At 47.9% G+C, this 25,759-nt stretch overlaps 12 protein-coding genes across 12 annotated transcripts; 7 read left to right on the top strand and 5 right to left on the bottom strand.

Moving 5' to 3' along the window:
• Positions 1 to 872: 872 nt before the first annotated feature.
• SETTUDRAFT_36331 (uncharacterized protein) lies at positions 873 to 1,673 on the top strand (the record flags this gene model as incomplete). The annotated part of the gene is made up of 3 exons (XM_008023094.1): positions 873 to 989; positions 1,106 to 1,242; positions 1,289 to 1,673. 3 exons carry the CDS (start codon positions 873 to 875, stop codon positions 1,671 to 1,673), a joined length of 639 nt encoding a protein of 212 aa, XP_008021285.1.
• A 328-nt stretch (positions 1,674 to 2,001) lies between these two features.
• On the bottom strand, positions 2,002 to 3,186 carry SETTUDRAFT_101314 (uncharacterized protein; the record flags this gene model as incomplete). Its single annotated transcript, XM_008023366.1, has 2 exons — positions 2,002 to 2,102; positions 2,484 to 3,186. 2 exons carry the CDS (start codon positions 3,184 to 3,186, stop codon positions 2,002 to 2,004), a joined length of 804 nt encoding a protein of 267 aa, XP_008021557.1.
• A 1,069-nt stretch (positions 3,187 to 4,255) lies between these two features.
• On the bottom strand, positions 4,256 to 4,624 carry SETTUDRAFT_36329 (uncharacterized protein; the record flags this gene model as incomplete). The annotated part of the gene is made up of 1 exon (XM_008023093.1): positions 4,256 to 4,624. One exon carries the CDS (start codon positions 4,622 to 4,624, stop codon positions 4,256 to 4,258), a length of 369 nt encoding a protein of 122 aa, XP_008021284.1.
• Positions 4,625 to 5,094: 470 nt separating this feature from the next.
• On the top strand, positions 5,095 to 6,588 carry SETTUDRAFT_36328 (uncharacterized protein; the record flags this gene model as incomplete). The annotated part of the gene is made up of 3 exons (XM_008023092.1): positions 5,095 to 5,130; positions 5,341 to 5,406; positions 5,449 to 6,588. The coding sequence occupies 3 exons, from the start codon at positions 5,095 to 5,097 to the stop codon at positions 6,586 to 6,588; spliced, it is 1,242 nt and encodes a 413-aa protein (XP_008021283.1).
• A 1,238-nt stretch (positions 6,589 to 7,826) lies between these two features.
• Positions 7,827 to 8,780, top strand: SETTUDRAFT_101224 (uncharacterized protein; the record flags this gene model as incomplete). Its single annotated transcript, XM_008023365.1, has 4 exons — positions 7,827 to 8,114; positions 8,168 to 8,268; positions 8,313 to 8,592; positions 8,655 to 8,780. The coding sequence occupies 4 exons, from the start codon at positions 7,827 to 7,829 to the stop codon at positions 8,778 to 8,780; spliced, it is 795 nt and encodes a 264-aa protein (XP_008021556.1).
• A 398-nt stretch (positions 8,781 to 9,178) lies between these two features.
• SETTUDRAFT_166702 (uncharacterized protein) lies at positions 9,179 to 9,869 on the bottom strand. The gene is made up of 2 exons (XM_008023364.1): positions 9,675 to 9,869; positions 9,179 to 9,607 (listed from the first exon to the last, which is right to left on the bottom strand). The coding sequence occupies exons 1-2, from the start codon at positions 9,801 to 9,803 to the stop codon at positions 9,224 to 9,226; spliced, it is 513 nt and encodes a 170-aa protein (XP_008021555.1). The 5' UTR covers positions 9,804 to 9,869; the 3' UTR covers positions 9,179 to 9,223.
• Positions 9,870 to 10,565: 696 nt separating this feature from the next.
• SETTUDRAFT_182375 (uncharacterized protein) lies at positions 10,566 to 11,540 on the top strand (the record flags this gene model as incomplete). The annotated part of the gene is made up of 2 exons (XM_008023363.1): positions 10,566 to 10,621; positions 10,670 to 11,540. 2 exons carry the CDS (start codon positions 10,566 to 10,568, stop codon positions 11,538 to 11,540), a joined length of 927 nt encoding a protein of 308 aa, XP_008021554.1.
• Positions 11,541 to 12,797: 1,257 nt separating this feature from the next.
• SETTUDRAFT_24946 (uncharacterized protein) lies at positions 12,798 to 13,516 on the bottom strand (the record flags this gene model as incomplete). Its single annotated transcript, XM_008023031.1, has 2 exons — positions 12,798 to 13,397; positions 13,460 to 13,516. The coding sequence occupies 2 exons, from the start codon at positions 13,514 to 13,516 to the stop codon at positions 12,798 to 12,800; spliced, it is 657 nt and encodes a 218-aa protein (XP_008021222.1).
• An 836-nt stretch (positions 13,517 to 14,352) lies between these two features.
• Positions 14,353 to 14,909, top strand: SETTUDRAFT_36324 (uncharacterized protein; the record flags this gene model as incomplete). The annotated part of the gene is made up of 3 exons (XM_008023091.1): positions 14,353 to 14,394; positions 14,442 to 14,607; positions 14,656 to 14,909. 3 exons carry the CDS (start codon positions 14,353 to 14,355, stop codon positions 14,907 to 14,909), a joined length of 462 nt encoding a protein of 153 aa, XP_008021282.1.
• Positions 14,910 to 16,692: 1,783 nt separating this feature from the next.
• Positions 16,693 to 19,192, bottom strand: SETTUDRAFT_166700 (uncharacterized protein). The gene has a single exon (XM_008023362.1). The coding sequence runs from the start codon at positions 19,167 to 19,169 to the stop codon at positions 16,785 to 16,787; it is 2,385 nt and encodes a 794-aa protein (XP_008021553.1). The 5' UTR covers positions 19,170 to 19,192; the 3' UTR covers positions 16,693 to 16,784.
• Positions 19,193 to 21,160: 1,968 nt separating this feature from the next.
• SETTUDRAFT_101808 (uncharacterized protein) lies at positions 21,161 to 21,859 on the top strand (the record flags this gene model as incomplete). The annotated part of the gene is made up of 1 exon (XM_008023361.1): positions 21,161 to 21,859. The coding sequence occupies one exon, from the start codon at positions 21,161 to 21,163 to the stop codon at positions 21,857 to 21,859; it is 699 nt and encodes a 232-aa protein (XP_008021552.1).
• A 1,011-nt stretch (positions 21,860 to 22,870) lies between these two features.
• On the top strand, positions 22,871 to 25,748 carry SETTUDRAFT_24943 (uncharacterized protein; the record flags this gene model as incomplete). Its single annotated transcript, XM_008023030.1, has 2 exons — positions 22,871 to 25,147; positions 25,204 to 25,748. Coding segments are annotated over 2 exons (2,822 nt in total), but the record flags the coding sequence as incomplete, so codon positions are not given.
• Between the last annotated feature and the right edge of the window lie 11 nt (positions 25,749 to 25,759).

Raw genomic sequence — 25,759 nt, 5'->3', positions numbered from 1 at the left:
TCGTAGGTTGAGCTATAGCAGAGTAACGACAACACGGATAGAGATCCTAGAGCAAAGAGAGTCTAGGCGAAGATAGAAGGCTATCACACAGGTAATAGGAGTCTTACACGATGAAGATATCTCAGGTTCTGTGTTGTCCTATTTCACAATCAGACCACTATGATATAGTCTATAATACACATCAGTAAGCTGCACACATCAGTAAAACACCGCAGCTCCGTGATACACGGGGTTAATGCATACTTGACTAATATTACAAGTAACAAGCTAAGGATCTCTCCTGGCAAAAGCCGCATGATAAGAGACTGTCGAGCAGCCACGTGAGAAGGTAATGATCTCCGCGGGGCAGACATCACGTGACTTGAGAGATCATTGTGCGTCTACAACTAGCAACTGCAAGGCTGTCTAATAGAAGTGCTAACTAAATGAAGACAATCCAGGTATCCAGCTTAAAGTAGCTTAGCTGTAATCTATCGCTGCGGATGCTAGAACTGTGGCTGTGCGGCTGTGCGGCGCTTTGCCAAGCACTTCAGCACACTCGAAAACCAACTTATATCGGAAGCAGCGCGGAGTAGGGTTAAAATCCTCCCATTTTTTAGGTCGCGATAACATACAAACAGAGCGCGACAGACGTCTCGAGATTACTAGTTGAATGCTTATCTAGCTGGATCAAACTGTGGCACTTTTATTGCCACTTGCCAGTTACGTCATCCTTTCGCAAGAATTAGTCATAAGAAGTTGTGAGCGCTGCACCCTCGAATTTGTTGACTGCAACCATAGACTGCAAGACATCATCCTCACAGGTCGTCTTTCACGTACCAGTTTTCATATTCGCCCCAGTATCTTCCCACCTCTCAAGGTGCTTGCCATCAATGGAGAGCAGCAGCGGCTTTGGTCCCAAAGTAGCCATCCCTCAGCTCAAGCGGCCTAATCAGCAGACTGTTTTTTCGAAGTCTCCCCGTATTAGTTCCGAGAGAGTCAGTCAGGCAGTAAGTATTGTACTTGTACGAATGAGGATGGCGCTGAAACAGACGTATAGTGCAATAGATGCCGCAGGCGCAGTATGCATAATATCGAATTCTGTCCATGTGATCGCGCCGACTAGTTGCTTTTCGTGGACATATTGTGCGAGCTGACATGTGTAGAACTGAAATGCTCTGGCACGAGACCGCGCTGCACCAACTGCACGAAGTATGACGAGGATTGCATCTATCATCTGTCACGCCGAGACCGGCTAAGAGAGTGAGTTGACCTGAGCATCTCTCGAGCACACTTCTGACTTGAACAGGGCCGCTCACAAGATTGAAGTTCTCTCTACACTGCTCAAGGACATCCGTGGCGCCCTCAATGACGAGAATGCAAAAAGAATTGATGATGTACTCAAAGAATTTGAAGATGACACGCCTCCACTACCGCCATCCGTACACACCAAGTCATGGAATAAACGGTTAAGGCCGTCATCGCCTAATGAAGCGGATTGCGATAGGCAAGCACTTAACAAGGCTCACGTTTCATCATCAGTGGACTCTAACAAGGATCTTAATTTCCTAGAAGAAGATGTCCTGGAAAACCTCAGACCAATTGAGGCAAACTACATGGGTTGCAACTCCCAGATCGCATGGATGACGACTTTGCAACGAAGTCAGGATCAGTCTGGACGCGGGCCGTCCTAGACGCCATATGCGGCACCCAGGGACAGCGAGGGGGCTTCCTCCACACTCTCTGATGCACCTTATGAATGTCAAACCATGCAAAATGACATTGTAATTCTAAAATTTACTATCCCAATATAACTAATAAGAAGAGCCGATATGATTTTGCGTCATGAAGATAGGTTGTAGAGATGAAGTAGTCAGTAGACATCGAAATAGGCCATCCTTAGATACCAATAACGACTCCAAGATGGCTGATAGTGTAATATGACCATGTCTCTAGCTATCAAAGCTGCAAGAAAACCAAAAGTGGTAGTGCATGCTATGTTCTCACTTCATGTTGTCATATCTATCTTCCGACGTCCGCGTTCTGCCGATTCATATCTTCTCCATTTACAATTCCATCGTCGCATTCGTCCTCCTTCTCAGACTGCTGCTTAACATACTTATCTTTAAGCTGTATATAGTCATCCATTGGAACCCAGATGGGCTTTCCAGAGTTTGTTCGCACTTGGCAGACTTGAATCTCGCTTAGGAGACTATCACCTTCATAGCTTAAGTCGTCGGAAAAGTATTGCACATCCTCTACCTTGAATTTCGGAGGTTGTTCGTCTTTTTTGGCATCTTTCCCACTAAAGTCCCCATTGTTGATTTTTGGAGTTTTCTGCTTCGTTATGCCGTGAGTTGTTATATCCTTTTTGCCCTTGTTAGTCGGCTGGTATTTTCCTTTTACCTGATCAGCTGAAGGGGCTTGTTCCTTTTTAGGACTTGCATCTTCTACTTTTTTGGTCTTCTCTTTTTCGTCTTCATCTTCGTCGTTATCATCATCACCATCACCATCACCATCACCTTCTTCCTCTTCTTCCTCTTCTTCCTCTTCTTCCTCTTCTTCCTCTTCTTCCTCTTCGTCCTCTTCGTCCTCTTCGTCCTCTTCGTCCTCTTCGTCCTCTTCTTCAATATCAGTTAATCTCCCATCTTTCGAGGTTCCTTTACCTGTCATTTTCTCTCCAATACTTATTTTGTCTGCTCTTTCGTTCTTAGACGTGTTCCCTTCCAGATCCGCACTCAATCGCTGTTCTTGGAGCGGACTTTCAGTACCTTCCTCTGTGCTAGTCGCGTGGTGTTCAGATTGGTCGCTTTGAATCGATGTCTTTTTGTGTTTCACAAGGCAAGAACTTGACTTATGTTTTGTGCACACATAGTGTTCCTCGCATGAAGCCTTGTAAAGCGCAGCTCCGTACTTAAACTTACAGCCCCTCTCAGCGGAGCATCGATCGTACTTATCCAACTGATTTAGGTATGGCCATGCGGGCTTCGCTGGATGTTTTTCCTCTTTAAATAGTTCGATCATTTCTTCTTTTAGCTCACTGGATTGTTCAAGGTCCCTAATACGAATTTCTTCGTCTAGAATTGAGAATAGAGCTCGCCGGAAGTCTGAGATGAGACTGAGGGTAACGTTTTCCTTCTTGGAATTTGCATAATCACTTGCAAGCTTGGCTAGCTCGATGTGCACTTTAGAAACGATTGAATCCATAACAAGATTCTCTAAGAAGGTTTTTCGTGTACCGTGTCTTCTATGCTGCCTGGACGTGATCCTATTTGTACATGCGAGGAGTGCGTGAAAAACCTGTCGGCCAACAACTTTATCATGGCACCAAAAGATGCATTGCTTATGAATTCGAATGGCCATGTACATTGTCCTGTCCAATCAGTCACTTATATTGGGAGAGCAGTCCCAGTATCATAGGTGAAGATACCACCTTCCGCAATGAGATATCTGTACTTTGTAGTACTTGTCAGGCTGTCAAATGCATTGTTTGGGCGACAAGAGATTGGTATTACAACGAATGTTACTGGAGAAACCTGCAAGAAGACAACAGCAATCTCCATTATGAACATGACAAGCACCATAGCTGTGGCAAGTTCAAAAGCTACCCTCTTTCCAACCAGCCCGTCTCTCCGCCTGCCAAGACCTTTATGGGACAACAGAACCAATATGACCCGGAATCTCACCGTGCCCAACGATCCAACTGTCTCTTTTTCTGCTACATCAAACTGGAAAGATAACCTGATGGGGGTGTTTATGTACAAGCTTCTGCTCCTCATGATCGTTTCCTTTTTCCCTATATTACTGGCACTATGACTTGGCATCTTTGTATCGCGGTAACATACAAATCTGAGTCACTTTGACCTAGTAACGATCTATGGCTAGCGGGGCAAGCAACGGAGTTTATTTTTCTTGTGCTCGCGACGCTAATGCTCTTTCATCAGGACTATAATCTTATCTTCTGCGACTAGTTAGATCATTGTACAAATCATAAAAAATAATTCCAGTTCCTAAGTCGTCAACATCGTAGCTATACAACCTAGATAAGACAAATCATCCTATCAGATAGCACAATAAAGCTAGCTCATCAATGATAGTAGGAGACGATGCATATATGGGGAGTCAAATATTTGATCCGGCTTGAGCTTCACCGATATAACTAACAACATTATGTAAAACTAGAGAGATAACGAGAGATTAAGTATTCAATATATACGCATCATCACACCTGACGCTGCTTTTCTTTATATGTATTAAACCTACATTCAATCTTGCGTCAAAGCATCAAATAAAGTGATTTTCGATAGGCAGTAGACCGACTACTTTGATTCCAAGTCTTTTGTATCGCTTGCACCGTGTCTGCTCTAAGAGCCTCAACACGCCTTCGGTGCACACTGTTTTCAGGTTCTCCAGTCACTTGATTTTCAAGCGCCGCTAGCTTGAACAAGAGCTGCCTTTGAACCTCTAAGGTCCCCTCAACGTCGTATATCTCGCGCTCGTTGTCTTTAGGTATTTGATCGCTAAATCGGCCTTTATCATTAAAGACTCTGCGTTCGCAATAATGATTTCTGTCTTTGAAATATATATAGTCGTGTTCATCAATGAACGTTCGAATAGGTTTAGAAGGTCTCCACCTGATTGCCATGTTGCTTAGATAGTAGTCTCGCGAGTATCAAATCTTCGAAAGTTGGGTTGCACGTATTTTGCAGGTTGGCTTGAGCTACTTATAGAGGTGGCCGCATATTTAATTGACATCCGTCTATATCTAAAGAGTGACCAATCGGATTGAAAGGATTGCGGACTCCCATCGCAGCCGCTGCAAGGATTCGCATACGGCTATTGCAGAACGTCATAGCTATAGCGACCTATCGTAGTATATGCAAGAATGGGAAGGCAGGAATTGTAACCGAACCATAGCAACAATTAAAAATATATAACGAGCTACTGCAACGACTATATACATATGAAAGTAAGGTGGAAAAAGTTGCTCAAAATACACGCATAATTATTTTTCCCACACAATCACGCATCTACGTGTGCGACAACTCCTCTATGATCCTTGCGCTGCAATTGGTCGTTTTCGTCACTCAAGGACAGAAATTGGCTGTTCACAAAATGACGTTGACTGAACGTGGGTTAAAAATTGCTGTCGTCAGTAATATTAGAGTGATAATAAACTTAGCGTCTTTCCCTTCTACCTCTCCAAATGTGCTGCACAGTTTCACATATCGTTTTTCGTAAACACAGTACTACTTCCTATATTGTGCGTAGTGATACGCCCTATGCTTTTACATATCATGCGCTCTCTTATACTGGCATGTACCCTTGTCGTTTTGGGCTATCGTTTCTGATATTTAGTAGAGTCCTGATGGAAACGAGGCTCTACTGAGCTATGGCTGGACTAGGATGGAAGAAACGGGAGAAGATGTGCGTTATCATGGTCCAGACAGGCCCGACTAACACTCTTAGTTCATCCATCTAGGCAAAGCGTTTCTAACCTTGCTCGCAACTATACAAGGCAATCATCTTGATTATATCCAGGCTAAGCTTTCCCCTCATAAGCTAGTATTTGAACATCCCTCTCGTGAGGACTCGAACGAAGCAATAGAAACTGCTCTATCTGATGCTCAAAGAATCCAGTTCTATCCTAGAATTCTCGATTCACACCTCATAGCTGCTAGAATAGCTGATGCAAGTCAGCATAGTTCTGTCTATAACGAAATCAGTCGAGCGTCTTTTGTTGATGGAAAGGCGCCGCGTTGGAGCAACAGCGTAGAACACATATCACGATACATAACACCAGAAGAATCTACGGCCACAGAAGGATTAGAAAATCCTTTAGATGCAACTGAAACATTACATTTCGAGACTGCGGAAGACAGAGGGCCAGAGCCTATCCTAAATGATGTCCCTTCCCTACACTTAGCTACTCAGTCAAGGATGCCTTCCGTACCTCCATCCGTGCTATCGTCTGACTGGAGTACAAGCCCAGTACAGGAGACGGAATTTACATTACCAGATGACGCAATAGTGACTCATTGGCTTTACTCGTACGACCAGCTGAGCCGCCTCTATAGGTCCTCATACGAAGAGATCCAGTATGTGGTTGAGATTGGTGATTCGTTTCTGCGAGAAGACGCAAAAGATTTCATCAATAGTTTCTGCCGCAGTTGGGATGCAGAAGATCCATGGTCTCGTCTTCCTACCGGCAATCCAGTGACTGGCATGTCCTTGACAGAAAAGATATTCAAAAGCCTCCAGTGTGCTGAAACAATCTCAGCTGACTCATTAGTCGAACCTATCAAACTAAGAATGGCAAGGGTTCTATTATATCATCAATATGAGCAGAAACTCATCGAGCTTAGACATAACTCTAGCTCACCCACTCGTCTTTCTTCAGGCAAGGGTTTAGCTAGCATAGCAAAGTCCGTCATCTTGGAAAGAATATATGGGTCGCAGTATAAGAACCTCACTGCACACGCTAAACGAAAACGCGAGAACAGTCTCAAATGGCATACGAGAATTGGCAAGAGATGGTCATATGTGACATCTCAGCTTGGAGTTGGGATAATTTTGACTTGCAGCCATATTCTAGAGATTCATATGTGAGAAACATATATCATAATTATGTTATTTACTAAATCTTCTAATAAAGCTCTAGAAATGATCCTAAGAAGTTACCAGACCAAGGACTAATGATCCTTCTAACGTACCTATTACATGCGTACCCAAAAGGCGTCAGTGCTAGTCGAACGGTGGATCCTCTAGTTAAATCTATTATGGAAGGGGCCGTGCCCTTGACCTATCCACTTGCAGCACAAATGGCAAGTAGACTTGACGGATACAGTCAGGAGAATGAAAAGGCAATAGCTGAGCTGAAGGGCGAATGGCATTTGGTAAATCGGCCGGATAAGGCTATGAGGGTGATTTCAGTGTAGTAGCTAAGATATGCTGGCATTGGCAGGGGTTTGCGGAAGGATACTTCTCCAACTATTCATATGTGCTGCGTGGTAGTCGAAATGTGCTGGTATTTGCAGGGGCTTGCGGAAAGATACTTCTCTAACTATCCATGCGTACCTTGGAAAAATTGAGTGTCTCAGATCAGCACAGGACGTTTCTAGCGACGGGGTGTTTCTAGGAGCACAGCGTTCCTAAAAACATCCTGCTTCTAAAAACTAATTGCTCATACAAAAACCCTGCTCCTACAAACACCCTGCTCCTGCAAACACCTTGCTCCTACAAATACCCTGCTCCTACAAACACCCTGCTTCTGAAAACTAATTGCTGCTAGAAACGCTCTGCTCCTGAAAACTAATTGCTGCTAGAAACGCTCTGCTCCTGAAAACTAATTGCTGCTAGAAACGCTCTGCTCCTGAAAACTAATTGCTGCTAGAAACGCTCTGCTTCTAGAAACGCTGTGTTCCTAGAAACATCCTGCCGCATTCGAACACGTTCTACTCTTAGGAACTTGCCAATTTCTCTAATATCACGAACTTCGGTCAATCTAAATCTCAAACGTCCTGGTAATCTTAGGAAAGACCATGCAGAGAGAATAGATGGGCTTCCAGGGCACATGATAGCATCCACTGGAGGCCTTGACGGAGGCTGTGCGGCTGCATGTACGATATGATGCGGGCACCTGCAGCCATCACGACTACTTCCAGGTCCTATCGTCCTGGCTAATAAGGCCGAATACTGCAGGTTTATCGAGTTTTTTATGGCTATGCCTGAAGCTCTCTCTCAGTTTCACTCTACAGAGCTCCACTATACGGAACTGAATCACGATGTAGAGCAGGTACAAAAGGTGCGAGCCCCCCATATTCAGTACTGCACCAACTCTTGTCACTATGGCACCTTTCGTATCAGTCAGCCTTGCGATTTGCTTTTCAGTTGGACCTATACTTAGCAGCACGCTCACTTACCTCGATATCAGAAACCTGTTCAGAGCAGAAGTTCAGGTCTCTGAGTACGACTACCGTTGGGAAAAGATTATGGGAGTTATTGTCGGTACCAGTTCAGTAGGCCTAGGAATCACTGGATTCATTGCAATTGCGACCAAACCCCATCCAGCAGAGATGTACTCCTGGCTTGACGCAATCATTATGTGTAATCTCCAACTTCTTACTAGCAACAACGTAAGATAGTCTGCCTACCTTGACAGTTCGTCTCCAACTAATAGGAACTTCAGCTCGTCCGAATGCTCCAGATCTTCATCTCTCCTCCCTGGAGCATATGGGTGGTACATCTGGTGGCGGTCTTGACTATACTGGACATTGCTTCCGCTGTTACGTAGGTGAACTCAATTCGTATCGAGGTTGTCTAAATGCAAGTAGGGGCAAAACAAAATCTTCTGCTTACGAGTCGGCACTGCTAACTCGTTTCGCTGCTGCATCCCTTTTCTCTTCGGCACTCTCACACAAGCAACTAGAGATCCACAAGAACTCAGGATCCGAGACCGGAGATGGAGACGAAGAATACATGCGATTATTGCATGCATTCGTCATTACAAATGCTGCTGCAGCATCTAGCCAATTTTGTAGTGCAATCTTCACCTCTAGTTTCTCACTTGCTGGTAGAAGCACTTCCACAAAGATGCGACAAGGCATTTTTATGGTGAGTCTCCTTTGACCTTCATCTCGTTATCTAATCGTTACCAGGCATGTACTTTTATACAGCTATCATGTTATCTCCCTTTCTATATCAATCGGATATGGCGTCAAATTATTGTGCCAATAAGCGAGTGGATGAGAAGACTGCGCCACTCATTTCCATGCAGATTGGTAGACGAGAATAACTTTTAGATAGTGCAATGTTGGAAGAAAGGTTGCGAGGGAAACTCTATTCAGGGGCTATGTATCGATTCGTACATCAGTTTGGCTAGAGATACACTGGTTAGAGGCGTTATTATATGTTCTCCGCCGAACTTTCATGATGATTACTGCATGACAATGCGACAAGAATATGTGATTGTTCAAAGGAATGAGTTTTGGTAGCACTTACTCTGTTCGTCTAGCTAGCTAGTATTACTGCTTTGATATTCCACATTGTGGCTGTAGCGATGCAATGAGCCAAACCGTTGAGCCAAGTGGAAGCGCTTTCTAAGCCCCTCTAGGAGGATCAATGCTAAGTAAGTTTTCCACTCTACTTTATGTAGTGCATAGTCTCAATAAGCGTAGCTGGTACAATACAAACAACGTCATTTGATTGAAATATGGCCTTGCTATAGCTCTTCCAAATCTGCTTACTAGGCATGTCTGTTTGATAACCACTTCACAAGCTTGGCTATCGGCCCGCCGTTTAGCATCTGTTCGCAAGACCCACTACCTACATGCTGGAAGAGTCCTGAAAGTTTCGAAAACGTAGTGTCGCATTCTGGACACCTGAACGGATAAACCGCGCCATCGTACTCTTCCTCCAAATCATAACAGCTAAGGATGTCGTCACGGTATTCCTCGTCCAGGAACTTCTGCCATTGATAACACATTGCAGCTGACTTGTTCAAGTCCAGAACATCAATACCAGACGTACACGTCCCAGACTCTAGATGAATTATCATCCCGGAATAAGTAGTGAAGGACCGAGTGCAACCATAGCATTCAACGGAAGGCTTCAGGTGCACCAGCTTGTGCTATTAGTAATTAGAGCGAGGACTAAATCGGGGTACGAGTAGTGCGTTCAAACACGGTGATACCTACATGTCGCAGGTTGTTGAAGTTATCGAAATGACGCTCGCATGTCGTACACACATTATCATTCCTCAAATGGTCCTTGTACGCTTGGCTATCCGGTATCCACCACCCATCATCGTCACAACCATCGCACATAATCCTATGAAGCGTGCTGCGATTGTGTTGTACTAACTCATCATAGGAGGAGCCGTCGAACTGGCAGACATCGCAAATGTGGTGACGAGCCGAGGCATCGTAATGCTGGTCTCTTGCTCGGCCGGTATCGAATGTTCGGTCGCAACGGTGGCAGTAAGGTTTTGTACGAGAACTAATATCAGCATAGCCTGTGTGGATAGCAGTCATAATCTCTAAACTGTGTCAAGCAGAGAATAAGTACAGGTAGAGAGTTGACTGGATGCATGGCCAAGGTCTGCGGGGCTGAAGTAAACTCGCTCGCTAAGATCCCGCACAACAGCTATAGTGGTATCGTGCATCTTTGTCAGCCGTCAGCCTTGCGTGATACTTTGGCTTGGCTTCGCAGCGGCTGAATGGAGTAATCAGGAATGTAGCGCAAGCCTGACCGATGCCCAGTATTCAGTAAATGCCATTCCCGCGCCTTCGCGTTTCTTAGCCTCACGCCTACTGACTCTGACATGTAAGTAGATAAGTCATTGCTAACAGCGCTCGAGTATTCGAGCTCTGAAATCTGAAATGAGCACCAACAGTCGCTAATATCGAATAGGGTGTACTCTTCCGAGCGTCACACTGCCGCCTAAGATGGCCTGTGCGTCGTCCTTGTTCTGCGTCTTAGGCACGTCGCGCCCGCCCTTGGGTATTCATCCTTCTTTGAGTGGCGCGTCGCTCGATTGTTGCAACACCATAACATCCCAACTTTGCCTCTTGCAAACAAGCTCTGTCATGGCCCCAATTTGTCCACCACCACCTCCTCCTCCTCCTCCTCCTCCTCCTCCGTAGTAAGCTTATCTTTGTCTCTGCCACATTTCCCTTCGTGCTAACAATAGCCCTGTCAGTGATGCCCCGTTTCCTGAAAAGCCTGCTATGCCCATTATCTTCGACACCGACCTCACGACTGTCGTTGATATGACGAAAGCTAAAAATATTGCTGTGCACAAGATTGACAAATCGATTTGGCACCTGCAAGACTCCGACCGCATACTCAAAAGAGGGCCCAATGTAAAGGTCGCAGAGGCAGAAGCTTTGCGGTTTGTCGCTTCGTCAACGAACGTGCCTGTTCCAGAAGTATTCGGCGCTTACGAGAGGGATGGCTTTGGCAACATCTTCATGTCTAGGGTTATTGGAACACCGCTGCATGACGTTCTGAACACCTTTGACGAAGCACAAGTGGAAAAAGTGACTGCACAACTTTCAGGATTTGTCCAGAGCTGGATGGATTTACGTGGGGACTTTTTTGGGTCTATGGGCTTCAAACCATGTCGAGATGTCTTTTTTCAACATTTGCCTGCCGCAAACATGCCAGACCGTGAATATGGCCCATTTAGGTCGCGTAAAGAATACCTTGACGGTCTTGTTGATGCACTTCGAAATTCCCGGCCTTATGGAAGATTCGATGCAAATGATGCGCACCTAATAGAAAGAGTCCAGCGCCTTGGGGATGGATGCGCTGTATTTTGCCATGGAGATCTCACTCCAGACAACATACTCGTTGATGACCAACTCAATGTGGTTGCTATCCTGGACATGGGAGTTTCAGGGTTCAGTATACGCGAACGTGAATACTTCGAAGCAAAGTCCCGCGCTCGGAATCATATATGGTCTTCCATGATCGATCAGATACTTCCAAAGATACCAGATGACACGTATGCCTTGTTATTAGAGCTTGAGCGTGAGCTCGTTCGATATAGTGGACTATGAGCTTTGTTTAATCTGGCCCTTCGCAATGGCTCCATCTCTACCTTCTGGCTGCAGTCCATCGCTCACCTACTGCGGCTGCAACATCTTTAGAGGGCTTTCCAACGATCCCATTCACCCAATCCGAGGTACCAGCAGGGAGCAACTCCTCAGCTTCGAGTGCGATCACACAATCGAGAGTCCAGTCTTGACATCGATCCTGCATTAATCAGAGTCATGTTCAGTTATTGCAGTAGTGCATCTACTTTGTTGTTGCGTGGTGCTGGTTCTTCTGATATGATCTTCACCACCTGATTGTACTTTATCGATTCAACGTAACCTAGAAGTACCCTTCCTTCACAAGTCTGGCTTTCCAGTGGGTGACCACTTCGAGTTTCGAATTGGTAAATCAATCCTCCAAGAGAGATTAACTGTACGTGCAGGAGGTTTCCAACTTCGTTTCCAGGACTGAAAATTAGAAAACCCCAATGGGAGCGGTGATTTGGGTCTTCTCCATCCCCATATATTCCGATCGACAACGTGTAATAAGACATTGGTTTCACGCAGCGCAGGGTGTTCGAGACTTGGTATTGAGAGGTATTCAAGAAGGTTGGAGAAGAGTACAAGACTGGCTGAGCACAATGAATGAAGGGACTGTGTTAAATGCATAAAAGATGCAGCAGAGAAAGGTTTAGGTTCATCTCCGCTTCCAAGTTCCTGCTGACCAATGTATCTACATAGAAAATTCCAAATTCAGCTCGAAGTACACGTCTCACCTAATCAAGGTAGCCCAGCAGGCTCTCAAAAAGAGACCAATGACCGCAACTGCTCACAATAGCATCATCACCCATAACGGTATCCTAAACCCGGACTATACAACCAACTTCCCAACTTTGTGTCTGGGAGCGAGGGACAAAGGCTGCTGGATCAGGTGAAGAAGCTGTCATCGCCGCGCTTTCTAAAGCCAAGCAAACTGTTTATATCTAGGAGCCATCAGTTGAGGACGTAAAGCACAACCATTTACTCCTCCTCTCCTCCACGCCCCCCTTCTCCTCTCTATATGTTGAGTTTTACACGTACTGTTCTTGCCCACTTGCCTTATAGCATGACTTTATCCTTATATCCAGGCGAGAGACGCGGGAGGTAGACGTGAGTAAACAGCCCAAGTGCACCATGGACTTCTTATTGCACTATGTACAGAGAGTTGACACTTTGAAACCCAACGTCCGCCATCGCGACGGTTCCCTATTCAGATGCCCCTGTGGTATTCTGTACCCTACTCTAGTCAGGACGAACCCTGTTGTTGGCACGCCTGCGCAGGCGTTCGTAAATGTTCTTGTAAATGCGCTCGTACGTCACTACTGGCTCGTTTTCGGGCGTCTTGCAATATCGGTAAATGAACGTAGCAAGCTCCCACGAGAGAAGCTCAGCGCCAGTGTATTGGACTCCGTTGATGACATGTGTGGCTGGATCAAACGCGTAAGGATACTCGTTGAAACCAATCGTGTAGAGCTGAATAATGGGGTATCCCTCAGCAGTGAGCCCATACTTGGCCTCCTTACTGCTCGGGTCGCGTAAGAGCTCGGCGATAAGGTAGTGGGGCTGTTCGGTGCCTTTGACGACAATAGGAAGATCTGGGTTCGCGTCGACGAATTCTTTCAAGCCATCTGTAGACATGACAGCCTGCCATGAGCCATCGGGCGGGAACTTTGGCCGCGACTGTGGATGGAAGATACACAATCCAACAGGGACTGCGACCTCAGGGAAGTAGGTTGTAAGGAGGCGATAGTGTTCTGGAAGTGGTAGGCCATAGTCATGGCACTTTCGCAGACGATAGCCCTGGCCTGGGTGTAGTGGTGGTTGGCCGACAAGCTGTTCAACCTAGGCAAGTTGTCTGTTAGAAAGAGCGTGCGCACAGCGTGGAAGCGGGACACAATAATTACCTCTGGCAACTGGCTAGCAGCCACGTACGTGGCGACGCAGCTCTCGGGTGTTATCATGGTGAGTAGGTTAAGAGCTTGTAGTAGGTGTAGAGTAGATAGGTAGATGGAGGAGGAAGAGGAGTGTAGCGCGCGAGCAACGATCCGCGTCTCCGCACCCAAGGCAAACGGCAAACGGCGAACGGCAAATGGAGGAAGAAGATCTCAGGGGCTAATAGTTATGTCGAGTATCTGCGTGCTCTTCTTTATATCCTCCCTCGTGATCGTAGATACGCCAATCAGAGTGGCCATATCGACGTTATCAATATCGACCTCTGCATCACGCGAGCGGCCAGCAGATGGGGATATAGCTTCTCGCTTAAGTTGATCGCGAGATGCATGTCGTCTCTTGCTGTGGGCCTCCCGATTGCTGTTTGGTGTCGTCATGATGGGAGTGGCGTCACGGACATTCTGGTAGACATCTTGGGCTGACTTCATGGCGCCTTCTTCAAGGCCCCAGCTCACGCTGACGCCTAGTACGATGTTTTACAGTCTAAGGAACTTTTCCTGGTCCTTAAGCGAATAGTTCACTTTGCCTGCCTTGTATAGTGCCTTAAAGTCTTGGTGACGGTCATCAACGAGTCCACCAATAGTTCGGCGACTGATCCCCATCCTTCATTATTTCGCCCCCTCGACTATATGCGTTACACTCTCCTTTGTGTGCAGATAGTGTATGTACGTCACGTTGCATAGGACTATTAAACCCAGTGGAGACTTGGAGTGCCATTGCTTGCAATCTGCGACATCTCAAACAGGCTAGCGAGGACTACTAGTATATAAGTGGGCTTTCAGTGCTCCTAAGAACATCATTCTTCTTCCAATCCGCAGCCCGTACATTCTCGAAAGTCAAGGGAATGATGGGTTCTCAAGAAACTATTCCAGACGATACATTGTATCCGGTATGCACTGATAACGCACAATCAGCGGCTATTACTGATTACGCCAGAAATATCAAAGCAGTCTGTTATTTAGAGATAATATCGATTATCCAGCTTCAGGGCTAGCAGAACTAGCACAAGCAAGCAAGCAGTCCAATGATAAGAAAAGCGAGGAACAGCCTGGTGAATGCACCTCGCACGAGACAAAAAAAGGAGTCTGCTACACTAATGCTGGTAATTTTATTCTCTCTATGGGTCAAACAATACTTAGAAATTATATAGGGTACAAACCTGAGGAGAGTGGTACCGAAATAGCAGGTCTCTTTGACGAGCTGAAAGACGTAGATAAGCAGATGAGACATTTACAAGATAAGAAAGAGATATTGGTATCTTGTCTCCAAGAAGCATTCAAACGAACTACTCAGAATACTTTGCATATAAGCGGCAAACTCGTTAGATGGGCGGATAGTACCGGCACCTCCAGCCTTAATGACGATACATGTCGACCTAGGAAAAAAGCACGTAGGAGTTCATAAGACTAGAAAATATGCAAATGATAATATCAAATGGTGTGGGTTTCAGGCTACGAGAACGTGCAAGCATTTAGGCAAAAGTGCTAGTTTCGACTAACACTAGTTAATAAGTATCTAGTTATCGCTCAAACCGTTATAATTAGATCCACGGCCATAGTGTTGTCATACACGAAATTCATTTCTTGATATTGTTCATGTAGATTTGGAAGATGTGTAAATACTTAGGCCCTATAGTTATCAACTTTCTCAAACCCAATTTTCAAGTCTATCTTATTCCTTATGTTTCTGAATCCTCAAGCAGAAGGCTAGCTCTCTCAGTAACGTCTGGTGATAGATGCAGAGAGCTATACTCCCAACTATTTTCAGACTCAGCTTTACTTTCACATACCCTATTTACATATGAACAGTCACTTGTATTATAGGAGTCATGCGTATCACTTAAATGTGGCTTGCTGTATCTACTTGACGAGTTGTAGTGCAGATTTGGTGCTGTCGATACCTGCACGGTATTTGAAGTCAACGACTGAGGGGGGGTTGATGATTGGTGATGAGGTGTTGACGAATTACTTGAAATGGATGGCGTATAACATTCAGTATATGTTAGGGCCGCAAGTTTTGCCTTAGTTACTAATGAAGCTATAGATATAGTCAGCTATGTATTCTCTGCTCAAAAACGGAATTATTTTATGGACTCGTACCCTTCCCGAGTCCTTCCATGGCTCCTAACGCGTGTAGTAGCCGCCCCTGCAGCGATATATTGTCGAGCTTAAGCTCTCTAATCTGAAGTTGTTAATGAGATAGTCTAATATTGAACAGTTGGTTCCGAACCTCGCGTTTGAGAGCATCGATCTGATCTTTCACTTTTTGGCGCGATTTCCGCTGACTCTTTCGGTTCCTTTCTCTTCTGCGTGCGAGCTGGACAGAAGTGAGTTCCATTATGTATCAAAGAAGCACTCCCAACAATCACTTTTTCCGCTATATGAATACTCTATATGATGAGGTCAATAAGAGAGAGTGGGATAAGACTAAACTGAGGATTGCAAACTGATTATCGAGACAACAACAATTAATATCTCCAGAGATAATGTCAATCCTCACGTGCCGGGACGCCCGGTGTAACGGGACACTTTTTGTTCCGGACGCCCGGCATGCTCACACGATATATGTAAATTAGCCGGTTCAATGTACATATATACTCTAGCACTGGTCCTCCTACTACATCCCTATCCGACATTAGAGAACGCGTTGCTAACTATGCTATCGCTCTTTTTGTTAGTGCTGTCGACCAACCCTCTCTAAGAACCCCCTGCTCGTTTGCGACTACATATATTCGCCAAGAGCTCGGCGGGTTAGAGAGCGAGCTAAGAAGGCGAAGATGAAGACTCTCGCCCTAGAAAGTCAATTTAAGGCATGGAGTGTGCAGTCCGGCAATTTCTCCGCGCGAAAGGTAGAATCGTCACAACGCAGCTGCCCGGCCGTGCGTCTTAAGCGAGCTTTCAGCTACAGTAGCGTGCTGAGATGTCTGCAACTCTTACTGCGCACTGTGGCTGGGGGTTGTAGCGCTGGAAGTGATATTTCGGGCTGCTATTATTCCCGACGCTACAAGTAACTAATCATAGCATATTCTTGAGTTCCCAATCTCCAGTGCGCGCAACCCTTATTATGCGAAGCTACTAAGTACTTTGGTATAATAATAACTATAGTTACTTTAACCGAAACAAACTTGCTATGCTGCTAAATACACTAATAAGGTAAAAGAGGAAGGCAGGTTTACTTGCTCTTGCACAAAGCCATGCATCGAGCTAAGTTAGATAGTTACTTAAATACTAGTCGCTTGGCTTCTCCTATGCTTCGACCTCTCTATCTGAAACTTGCTAGTCAAGACTGCTTACACGACAAAAGCACTTCGCTATGGTGTTGGCGACATGCTCGGGTAGTAGAGTGGTGCTCTCCAAGGACAACGCTGTACCCATCACACGCCCTGTTGTACAGATTAAGAGATTCCTTGTAGTCACAGAGCGTCGCAAGCATGTGAGCAAGGCAGTACACGCTAGAAAGCGTGTCGGGGTGCTCGCGCCCAAGCACCTCCTCTCTTGCTTCCAGCGCTCGTCGATGCATCGCTTCTGCCTCTTCGTACTTGCCCTGCCTCTCTAGCACCGACCCAAGGTTGTTGACGCTGGTGAGCGTGTTGGGGTGCTTGCTACCTAGTACTCTTCTCCTCGACTCCATCACTTGCATATAAAGCTCTTCAGCTCTCTTGTATTGTCCATCACTCTGCAGAGCTCTAGCGCAATCTTCTGTAAGATTTGTTCTCTCCTCGTCATCGTTCTTCTCACTATGCGACAGTGCATATTGAGCGTGCGGTAGTAGTCGCCTCCATTTGCTTCTATTACTGTGGTCGCTGTTTGGAAACACCTGAAGTAGCTGCGTAACTGTGCGTTGAGTGCATTCGTGAAGCCGTCCCTGTATCTGCAGCTGCTCTCGTAAGGATTGGTGCACCAATCGATGCATGTCAAATGCTGACTCAGCAGGTCGTCTTGTAATAAGCGCATACCTGTCAAGTATCATAATTGCATCTACACGGGCCTGCGGCGAAGCTGCCTGGAGCATATCGAGCGGAATATCCTTTCGGTCTACGCACGCAGCAACGTAAAGCTGCTCTACAGCAATGGCGTTGCTCTGCCGGACTTGACCTATGGAAAGAGATAGTGTAGCAGCTACAGCCTTTCTTAGACCAGACTCTCCCTGCTCGCCTTCACGCAAGTCATTGCTGTACTTAAGAGCTGCTTGGTCGTGGTCGTATAGTCGTGCTTGATACTGCTGTATTGTTATGTTGCTTGCGTTTATGCACGCTGCCGCTTGCGACACTGCTAGAGGCAGGTACGATAGTTCTCTTAGCAAGTGTATGGCTCCCAGCTGCTCAGCATCGGAGAGCGGCGTCGTCAAACGGGATTGTAACATTCTCAGCGCCGTGTCTGACGCCAGCTCACCCAGCGCTACTATATTTTGTGGAGCAAGCGTCTTAGCCGTGTCGCTTTCTGTTGTTGTGAAGATAACAGAACACAGCTTAGAGTGCGGCAGAAAGTCGGCCAAGCCTGTAGCTTCTGCCGTTGGCGAGCCACCATGCTGGACAGTTGTGCTCTCGACGTTGTCGAAGATTAGCAAACACTGCTGCGTACTCAGCTTTGCTATGCAACGTCTCACAATCTGCTCTATGTCTGCCTGATCACCGTCATAACCAGGAACGCCGAGCTTCTGTGCAACACTAGTATAGGACTGGTCGAGACTGTCTTTGCCGCTCGCATCGATCCAGAAGACCGAACAATGCTTGTATTTCTCTAGTGTTCTGTGTGCAACCTCGAGCGCGAGCTGCGATTTACCTGTTCCGCCAGGCCCGACTATTGCAAGCGTCGAGGTAGTCTGTGTGTTGCTGAAGAGCTTCGCTTCTAGTTTAGCGAGCTGTAGTTCGCGACCCACAAAAGACTTGTTGCGCGCGAACGGAATAATCGACGGTGCGCGGCCGGCTCTCTCCACTTCAGCCTGTAGTCTTTCCAACGCACTCTCCCTTCCTTCGCCATAGGTTGCAGGCATAGAGACGCCAAGAAGTCCAAGCAGGCAGTATACCATATCTTCTGTCTCGGTCGTTTCGCGACCGCTAACCCATCGCATGCGCTCAGATGTGCTGAACTGGTTGAGAGGATGGTTGCGCAGCGCTGCAAGCGGAATCCCGGTGATGCTGTGCAGTAGTTGGTCGAGAGAGGCTTTGTCGCCTATGCGTTGCCCTTCGCACGAAAAGAACTCCACAGATGCTGGCGCTATCAGCTCCTGCAGCGTCCATCCGCGAGTGAACCACTTGCTCCGCCGAAGCGATACGTTCCAGTCCCTGCATAAGATAGACCCTGTCGAGGTCGAGGTCGAGGTCGACGCCGACACATCTGACAAGAAAACGTAGCATCGTACCGCATTCTTGTACCACTGAAACATCGAGTTGATCGCCTTAGAGCGCTCACTGTTGTTCCATCTGTCGATGCAGCATGTGTCAATCCAGAAGTACTGCAGCCCGTCCTGAGCTGCTTGTTCAGCACAGAACCGTAGCTTCTGGTAGCCTTCCTCTTTCTTTTTGTAGTTTCCATTAAATATGTCTTCAATAAGAATCTCAGAGTCGCCCCATCGGTGCGATAGAATAGCGTAGGGCGGGATCGGCTTGCCGCGAAAGTCTGTCAGGATCAGTCTGCCCGGTGCGTCTAAATGGAGGAGCCGCATTGCGCTTGCAGCTCGGACTTTAGTCTAAAGAACTAGAGGCATGAACAACTTGTGGTAGATGAGTGAGAGCAGAATGTTAGCGGGAGTAGAATGGCATCTTTACGATGAAGCAGAGAAGGCAGCCTGGTGAGGCAGTGCACACAACCGGACTGAAGATGCTGCTGGCTGCATTAAGCGCCTAGCGTCCTGCACTGCCTCCCCTCACCATTTGCGCTGAGGCAGTGTTTGCCTTGCAAACTCATGGCAGAAGAGTGCATATGTAGGTAAGGTGCCAGCAAAATAGCTAACTAATCTATGAAGGTTATCGTTGTAGCGTCTCGCCTGGCTCTATGCGACGGGGGCGGCTGCCTATACGGCCGGGAATAAGAGCTGTCTAAGGTCAGGCGATGAGTGAGAGCCGCAGCTCTCAGCCACAGCGCGCAACCCCTCGCAGATATCTCAGCACGCTACCGCTGTCAAACGCCGCTAAAGTCGCACGGCCGGCTTGTCGCGTTTTGACGATGTTGTCGCCAGAGCGGAGAAACTGCCGGGACCCACACTCCTTACGTTAAGTCGACTCTTTAAGTGTGCAGTCTTGATCTTTGCCATCTTAGCTTTCTTCCTAGCATACCGAGCTATATAGAATTTTATACTATCGCGAATAAACAAGGGTGTATTAGAGGAGAGTCGATAAACGGCACTGACAGAATGAGCGACAGCATAGCCAACAACACGCTTTTTAGCGTCGGAGGGTGATGCACTGAGAGAGCAAGAGCTGTAAAATAGATAATGTCAATCCAAGCGTGCCGGGACGCATGGTGTAACGGGACAGTTTTCGCTTCGGAGCCTCGCTATTTCTCATTTGCATGATTGTTGACCTGCAGCCAGTGTATCAATCTTCGAGAGCTGTTTCTATTCAAGCGCATCAACCTCCGGTACAAATTTTCGCGATGTTGCCCTTGCTGTCGATCGTTTCGTCAACGCTGTTGATCGACCTTTCGTCAACAACCCCCTGTCTGTTCGCAATGCAGATAGTCTCTGCATAGCTCGGAGGGTCTATTAGAAATTAGAGTTCTTGAAGAATATATTCTTAAGATCGAAAGGGTGTTCTAATCTATAAATTTACAGTCCGGCAGTTTCGCCGATAAAAACGATGATCGCCAAAAGCGTTCCAGCGCGATAGGACTCGCTAGTGTCTCTTGGCATGCCAGGTGCCCGCAGAAGCGTGCTCAGATATTTGTGTACCGTGTCGTAATGAATTCGGCGCTATGCCTATAGCACTCAAATGCTAAAAATGGCTGTGGCGCATGCCGGCGGCTTTCTAGAAGCCTCTACGGCCAGATGCTCAGCCGCCAATGCCGTTTACGCTGTCTGGAGATGCCTCAACATGTTCGCTGCTAGCTCTAGTCTTCCGCTCCGTAGTTCTCATGGACAAGGCTAGTCAAGTGTTGGCGAAGGGTCTTCCGCCTGCCGTGCCCACTTCTTATCGTGCTCTTGCAGACTATGGCGAGGTTCCTCGCTCTACCCTTCATGCCCGTGCCCAAGGCCGTCGCTCGATAGAAGAGAAGGCTCAGAGCCAACAGTATCTCAGCCCGTGGGAAGAGGACGCGCTAGTTAAGTTCCTCCTACAAATGTCTGATCTAGGGCAGCCCGTGCGGATCAAGTTCATACCCTTCCTCGCCTTCTGCGTTGCCCGCCAGCGATCCGAGCGAGCCCGACCACTGAAGCCACCGAACAAGAACTGGGCGCGCACCTTCGAGAAACGCCATCCAGACACGCAAGCGCGAAGGGTCACAGCACTAGACTGGAACCGCCACGAGAAGAACACGTATTGGAAGATATCCCACTGGTTTGAGGTGATAGGAAGGCTGCTGCAAGACCTAGCCGTCTTAGCAGAAAACGTGTACAACATGGATGAGACTGGCGTGATGTTATCGATGCTCGGCTCAGCCAAAGTGCTGGTAGGTAAGAGCGACGTGCGAAACTATAGAGGCGCATGTGTGAAGCGTAAGATGGTCACCGCGATCGAGTGCATCAGCGCCGACGGTAGGTATCTGAACCCTCTAATCATATGGCCTGCGACCACTCACCGAAGTAACTGGACTACGTTTCCCACCCCTGGGTGGCAGTATGCGTGCACTGTTACCGGCTACACTGACTCTTATGTTAGCCTACAGTGGCTAAAGCGGATTTTTGATCCGGAGACCAAGGAGCGGGCGAATAATAAGCCACGAGTGTTAATCTGTGATGGCTTTGGTACGCATGAGACCCTAGAGATCCTTGAGTATTGTTTCGCAAACAACATCGTGCTGTGTCGACTTCCTTCTCACACCTCTCATAAGCTGCAGCCGTGCGATGTCGCTGTCTTTGCTCCGCTGAAGGCAGCCTATCGCGAACAGGTCGAACGACTAGAGCGGGGAGGCGTTAACTCGATCGGCAAGGAGCATTTTACTTCTCTGTTTAGCCCTGCACGAGTGAAGGCATTTACAGCTAAAAACATTAAGGCCGGCTTTGCGGCAAGTGGCTTGTTTCCGTTCAACCCAGATAGAGTGCTTAACTCTATGCCTAAACCGGCTATAGGCCCCTTCACCGCATCAACAGCTAATAAAGCTATTATTGGGCCAAGTTCTCCAGAGCAAATTCCCCCAACCCCCGTGACACCAGTGTCAGCAGAAGGTCTGATGTCCCTGCAGAATCTGATCATCGAGTAGGATGCCCGTGCTCTCGACGAGAAGAGCAAGCAAAGCCTACAAAGACACCTTCTCAAGTTCTCAAAAGCCGCCCACCTATCTTTCGCCAAAGGGGCCCTTCAGCAGAACCACATCCGACTCCTGCTACAGGTCAATGACGAAGCCAAAGTGCGACGATCAACAAAGTCACTTGTGCTAGGAACGGCCAAGGTCATGGGCTATGAGGAGCTCCGAGATGCGCGTGCGAAGCGTGCTGAAACGGAAGCTGCTGAGGCGACTAAAGCCAAGGGGAAACGGGGTCGAGAGCGAACGAAAGCGTCGTCAGAGGCAGACGCAACAGAGCCAAAGCGAAAAGTAGCGCGAGCGAGAGAAGGGCTGGCGCCAACGCGGGCCTCGGTACTGTCACCAAGGGTCCCTGTGGCGCGCATGTACTAGAGGACGCACTTGGGCTTCGCATGTGTTGTAGTTATTTGTATGCTGAACTGGGCGTAGTGTAGATAACATAGAATAAAAGATTACAGTCGTGACCGATGCAGTGCAGACGTTCATGAGGCGAACCTGCGTCATCTAGTGATTAGTGCAATTACTTCGCCCCTAGAGCACTGGCAAGCTCGCACGGTACGGCGCGCTTGGGTTCACCTTTTCCGTCCTGTATTGGTATAGGCTAGGCAACATCAATGCGCTTCGGGTCTTTGCTACCCTGTTAAGCTCGCAACGCTAAAGACGCGTTTGGCATGGCCGAAGCTACTCTGCAGCCTTGTGGCTGGCGTTCTACATGCGTATGAAGCAATAACTACTCCTCCCAAGGCCTCGTGCGATGCCGTCGCCAGACCAAGAAAACCACACAGCGCGCTGGACTCAGCTCGCACATTCGAGAGGGCGGTTCTATTATCGAGACATCTAGAGCTGCACGGCTATCGATTGCCCTCCTCTTACGTCGGCCTCTACAGCGCACGGCACGGCCATCACGCCCTCGTCTGACTAGGCTGCCACATCGAACCTCTCGCGTCTCGTTTCCACCGCGCGTCCACTATGCACCCACCTAAGTTGATGCGTCTTCTAAGGTACGAAGACGATGGCCGCCTTACGATCGCCAGCTTCGACGATAACGCGATACCCCAATATGCGATACTTTCACACACCTGGGGGGCAGATGCAGAGGAGGTGACTTTCGCTGACCTTGCAGAAGGCGGCGGCATGCACAAGCCTGGCTACAAGAAGATTCGCTTCTGTGGAGAGCAGGCACAGCAAGATGGTCTGCAGTACTTCTGGGTCGACACATGCTGCATCGACAAGTCGGACAAGGCTGAGCTCTCTTTGGCTATCCAGTCCATGTTCCGCTGGTACCAGAACGCGACAAAGTGCTATGTATACCTATCAGACGTATCGACAAAGAAGAGGAAAGCTGACAGTTTGTGCACTGAGTTCACTTGGGAGCCAGCCTTTAGGTTAAGTCGATGGTTCACGCGTGGCTGGACACTCCAAGAGCTTCTTGCCCCTAGCACAGTTGAGTTCTTCTCTCAAGAGTGGAAGAAGCTTGGTGATAAGATATCGCTAAAGTCATTAGTTAAAAAGATCACTGGTATCCCCTACGAAGCGCTCGACGGAGTTCCTCTTTCCCAGTTCAGCGTTGACGATCGGCTACGCTGGAAAGGCGACAGGCAGACTAAACGCGAGGAAGATGCATGGTACTCATTGTTAGGCATTTTTGATGTTGAGATAGCGCCAGCTTACAGCGAAGGGGCAGCTAACGCATTCAAACGTCTAAAGGACGAGATTGATAAGCTCCAGACATGCATTCGAGACATACGCTACACGGATCCGTCTGATGACAAGAAGCGCATTGAGGATACAAAGGGCGGACTGCTAGCAGACTCCTACCGCTGGGTTCTCGACAACACCACTTTCCAGCAGTGGCAGCAGTGGCAGCAGGAGCCGAACAACCGACTCTTATGGATAAAAGGCGACCCCGGTAAAGGCAAGACGATGCTGCTCTGCGGCATTATCAACGAGCTGCAGGGTTCGATGTCCCAAAGTACCCTACTGTCATACTTCTTCTGCCAAGCGACCGACGCGCGCATTAATAGCGCCACGGCTGTGCTGCGAGGCCTATTGCACATGCTTCTAACTCAGCAGCCATCGCTTACATCGCACGTTCGCAAGAAGCACGACCAGGCCGGCAAAGCTATCTTCGAAGACGCAAATGCCTGGGTAGTTTTAACAGAGATCTTCGAGGCTGTGCTCCACGATCCAGGCCTAAGAATGACATACCTAATCATTGACGCGCTAGATGAATGCGTCACTAATCTACCAAAGCTGCTAGAATTTGTCGCCAAGCAGTCGTCTGCGTCTTCTCACGTTAAGTGGATTGTTTCTAGCCGTAACTGGCCAGACATTGAAGCACAGCTAGAGCTGGCAGGAGACAAAGTCAAGCTGAGCCTTGAGCTGAACGCTCAGTCGGTCGCTGCTGCGGTTGACGTCTTCATTCAGCGAAAGGTAGATCAGTTGGCGCGGGAGAAGCATTACAAACCAGAGGTCCGACACGCCGTGCTCCAACACCTAAGGTCAAACGCTAACGATACCTTCCTCTGGGTAGCGTTAGTGTGCCAGGACCTTAGAACAACGCCAAAGTGGAACGTGCTAAAGAAGCTAGCTCTATTCCCGCCTGGGCTAGACTCTTTGTACAAGCGGATGCTAGACCAGATAAGCGAGTCTGACAGCACCGAGATCTGCCTCCAGGTGCTGGCTTCGACTGCGATCCTATATCGACCCGTTTCGGTCCCTGAACTCGTTGCGCTTGTAGAGCAGCTCGAGAACTTGGACGACCTGGAGTCGGTACGAGAGGTCATTGGCTTCTGTGGGTCGTTTCTCACTTTGCGCGAAGACATTGTCTACTTTGTGCATCAGTCGGCAAAGGACTTCCTCTTTGAAAAAGCTTATAATGAAGCCTTTCTAGACGGAAGCGAAACTGTTCATCAGACAATTCTCTTAAGGTCGCTAGGGATTCTTTCTAGAACACTGCACAGAGACATGTACAGCTTAGAAGCGCCAGGATATCCTATTAAGAACGTCAAACCACCTAAGGTAGACCCGTTAGTAGTGTCATGGTACCCGTGTATCTACTGGATTGACCATCTATGCGACTCAAAGCCCGCGTCTTTAGAAAATAGGGTGGATAATGCGCAAGTTCTAAGCGCAGTCGAAGAGTTTCTTATAGAGAAGTATCTCTACTGGCTAGAGGGGCTTAGTCTGTGTAAGAGTATGGAGAAAGGCGTTCTCTCGATAGAGAAGTTGTGGTCACTAATGCAGGTGCGTCGCACAAGATGTACATGCCTTCAGTTTAGCCTGAATGCTAACGTTAGTAGGAGATATATGAACAAGAGAGACTTGCTCAGCTTGTGCAAGATGCACGGCGGTTTATTATGTACCACAAAGGGGCAATTGAGGCCTACCCTCTTCAGACCTATGCATCCGCACTCATGTTCAGCCCTACAGGTAGTCTGATTAGACAGCTGTTCCAGCATGAAGAGCTAGAAGCAATCAGTATCAGGCCAACTCTAAGCGAGGGATGGAGCGCGTGTCTACAGACGCTTGAGGGCCATAGCGGTTATGTCAGCTCGGTGGCCTTCTCGCACGACTCAACGCGGCTAGCGTCGGCGTCCAGCGACAACACCGTCAAGATCTGGGATGTGAGCAGCGGCGCGTGTCTGCAGACGCTCGAGGGCCATAGCGATTATGTCAACGCAGTGGCCTTCTCGCACGACTCAACGCGACTGGCGTCGGCGTCCAGCGACAACACCGTCAAGATCTGGGATGTGAGCAGCGGCGCGTGTCTGCAGATGCTCGAGGGCCATAGCGATTATGTCAACGCAGTGGCCTTCTCGCACGACTCAACGCGACTGGCGTCGGCGTCCGACGATA

This window comes from Exserohilum turcica, assembly GCF_000359705.1.
Source record: "Exserohilum turcica Et28A unplaced genomic scaffold SETTUscaffold_10, whole genome shotgun sequence".
NCBI classification, from domain to species: Eukaryota; Fungi; Ascomycota; class Dothideomycetes; order Pleosporales; family Pleosporaceae; genus Exserohilum; species Exserohilum turcicum.
Note: the sequence above shows the minus strand (reverse complement) of the source record. Positions and strands in the feature narration are given on the sequence as shown.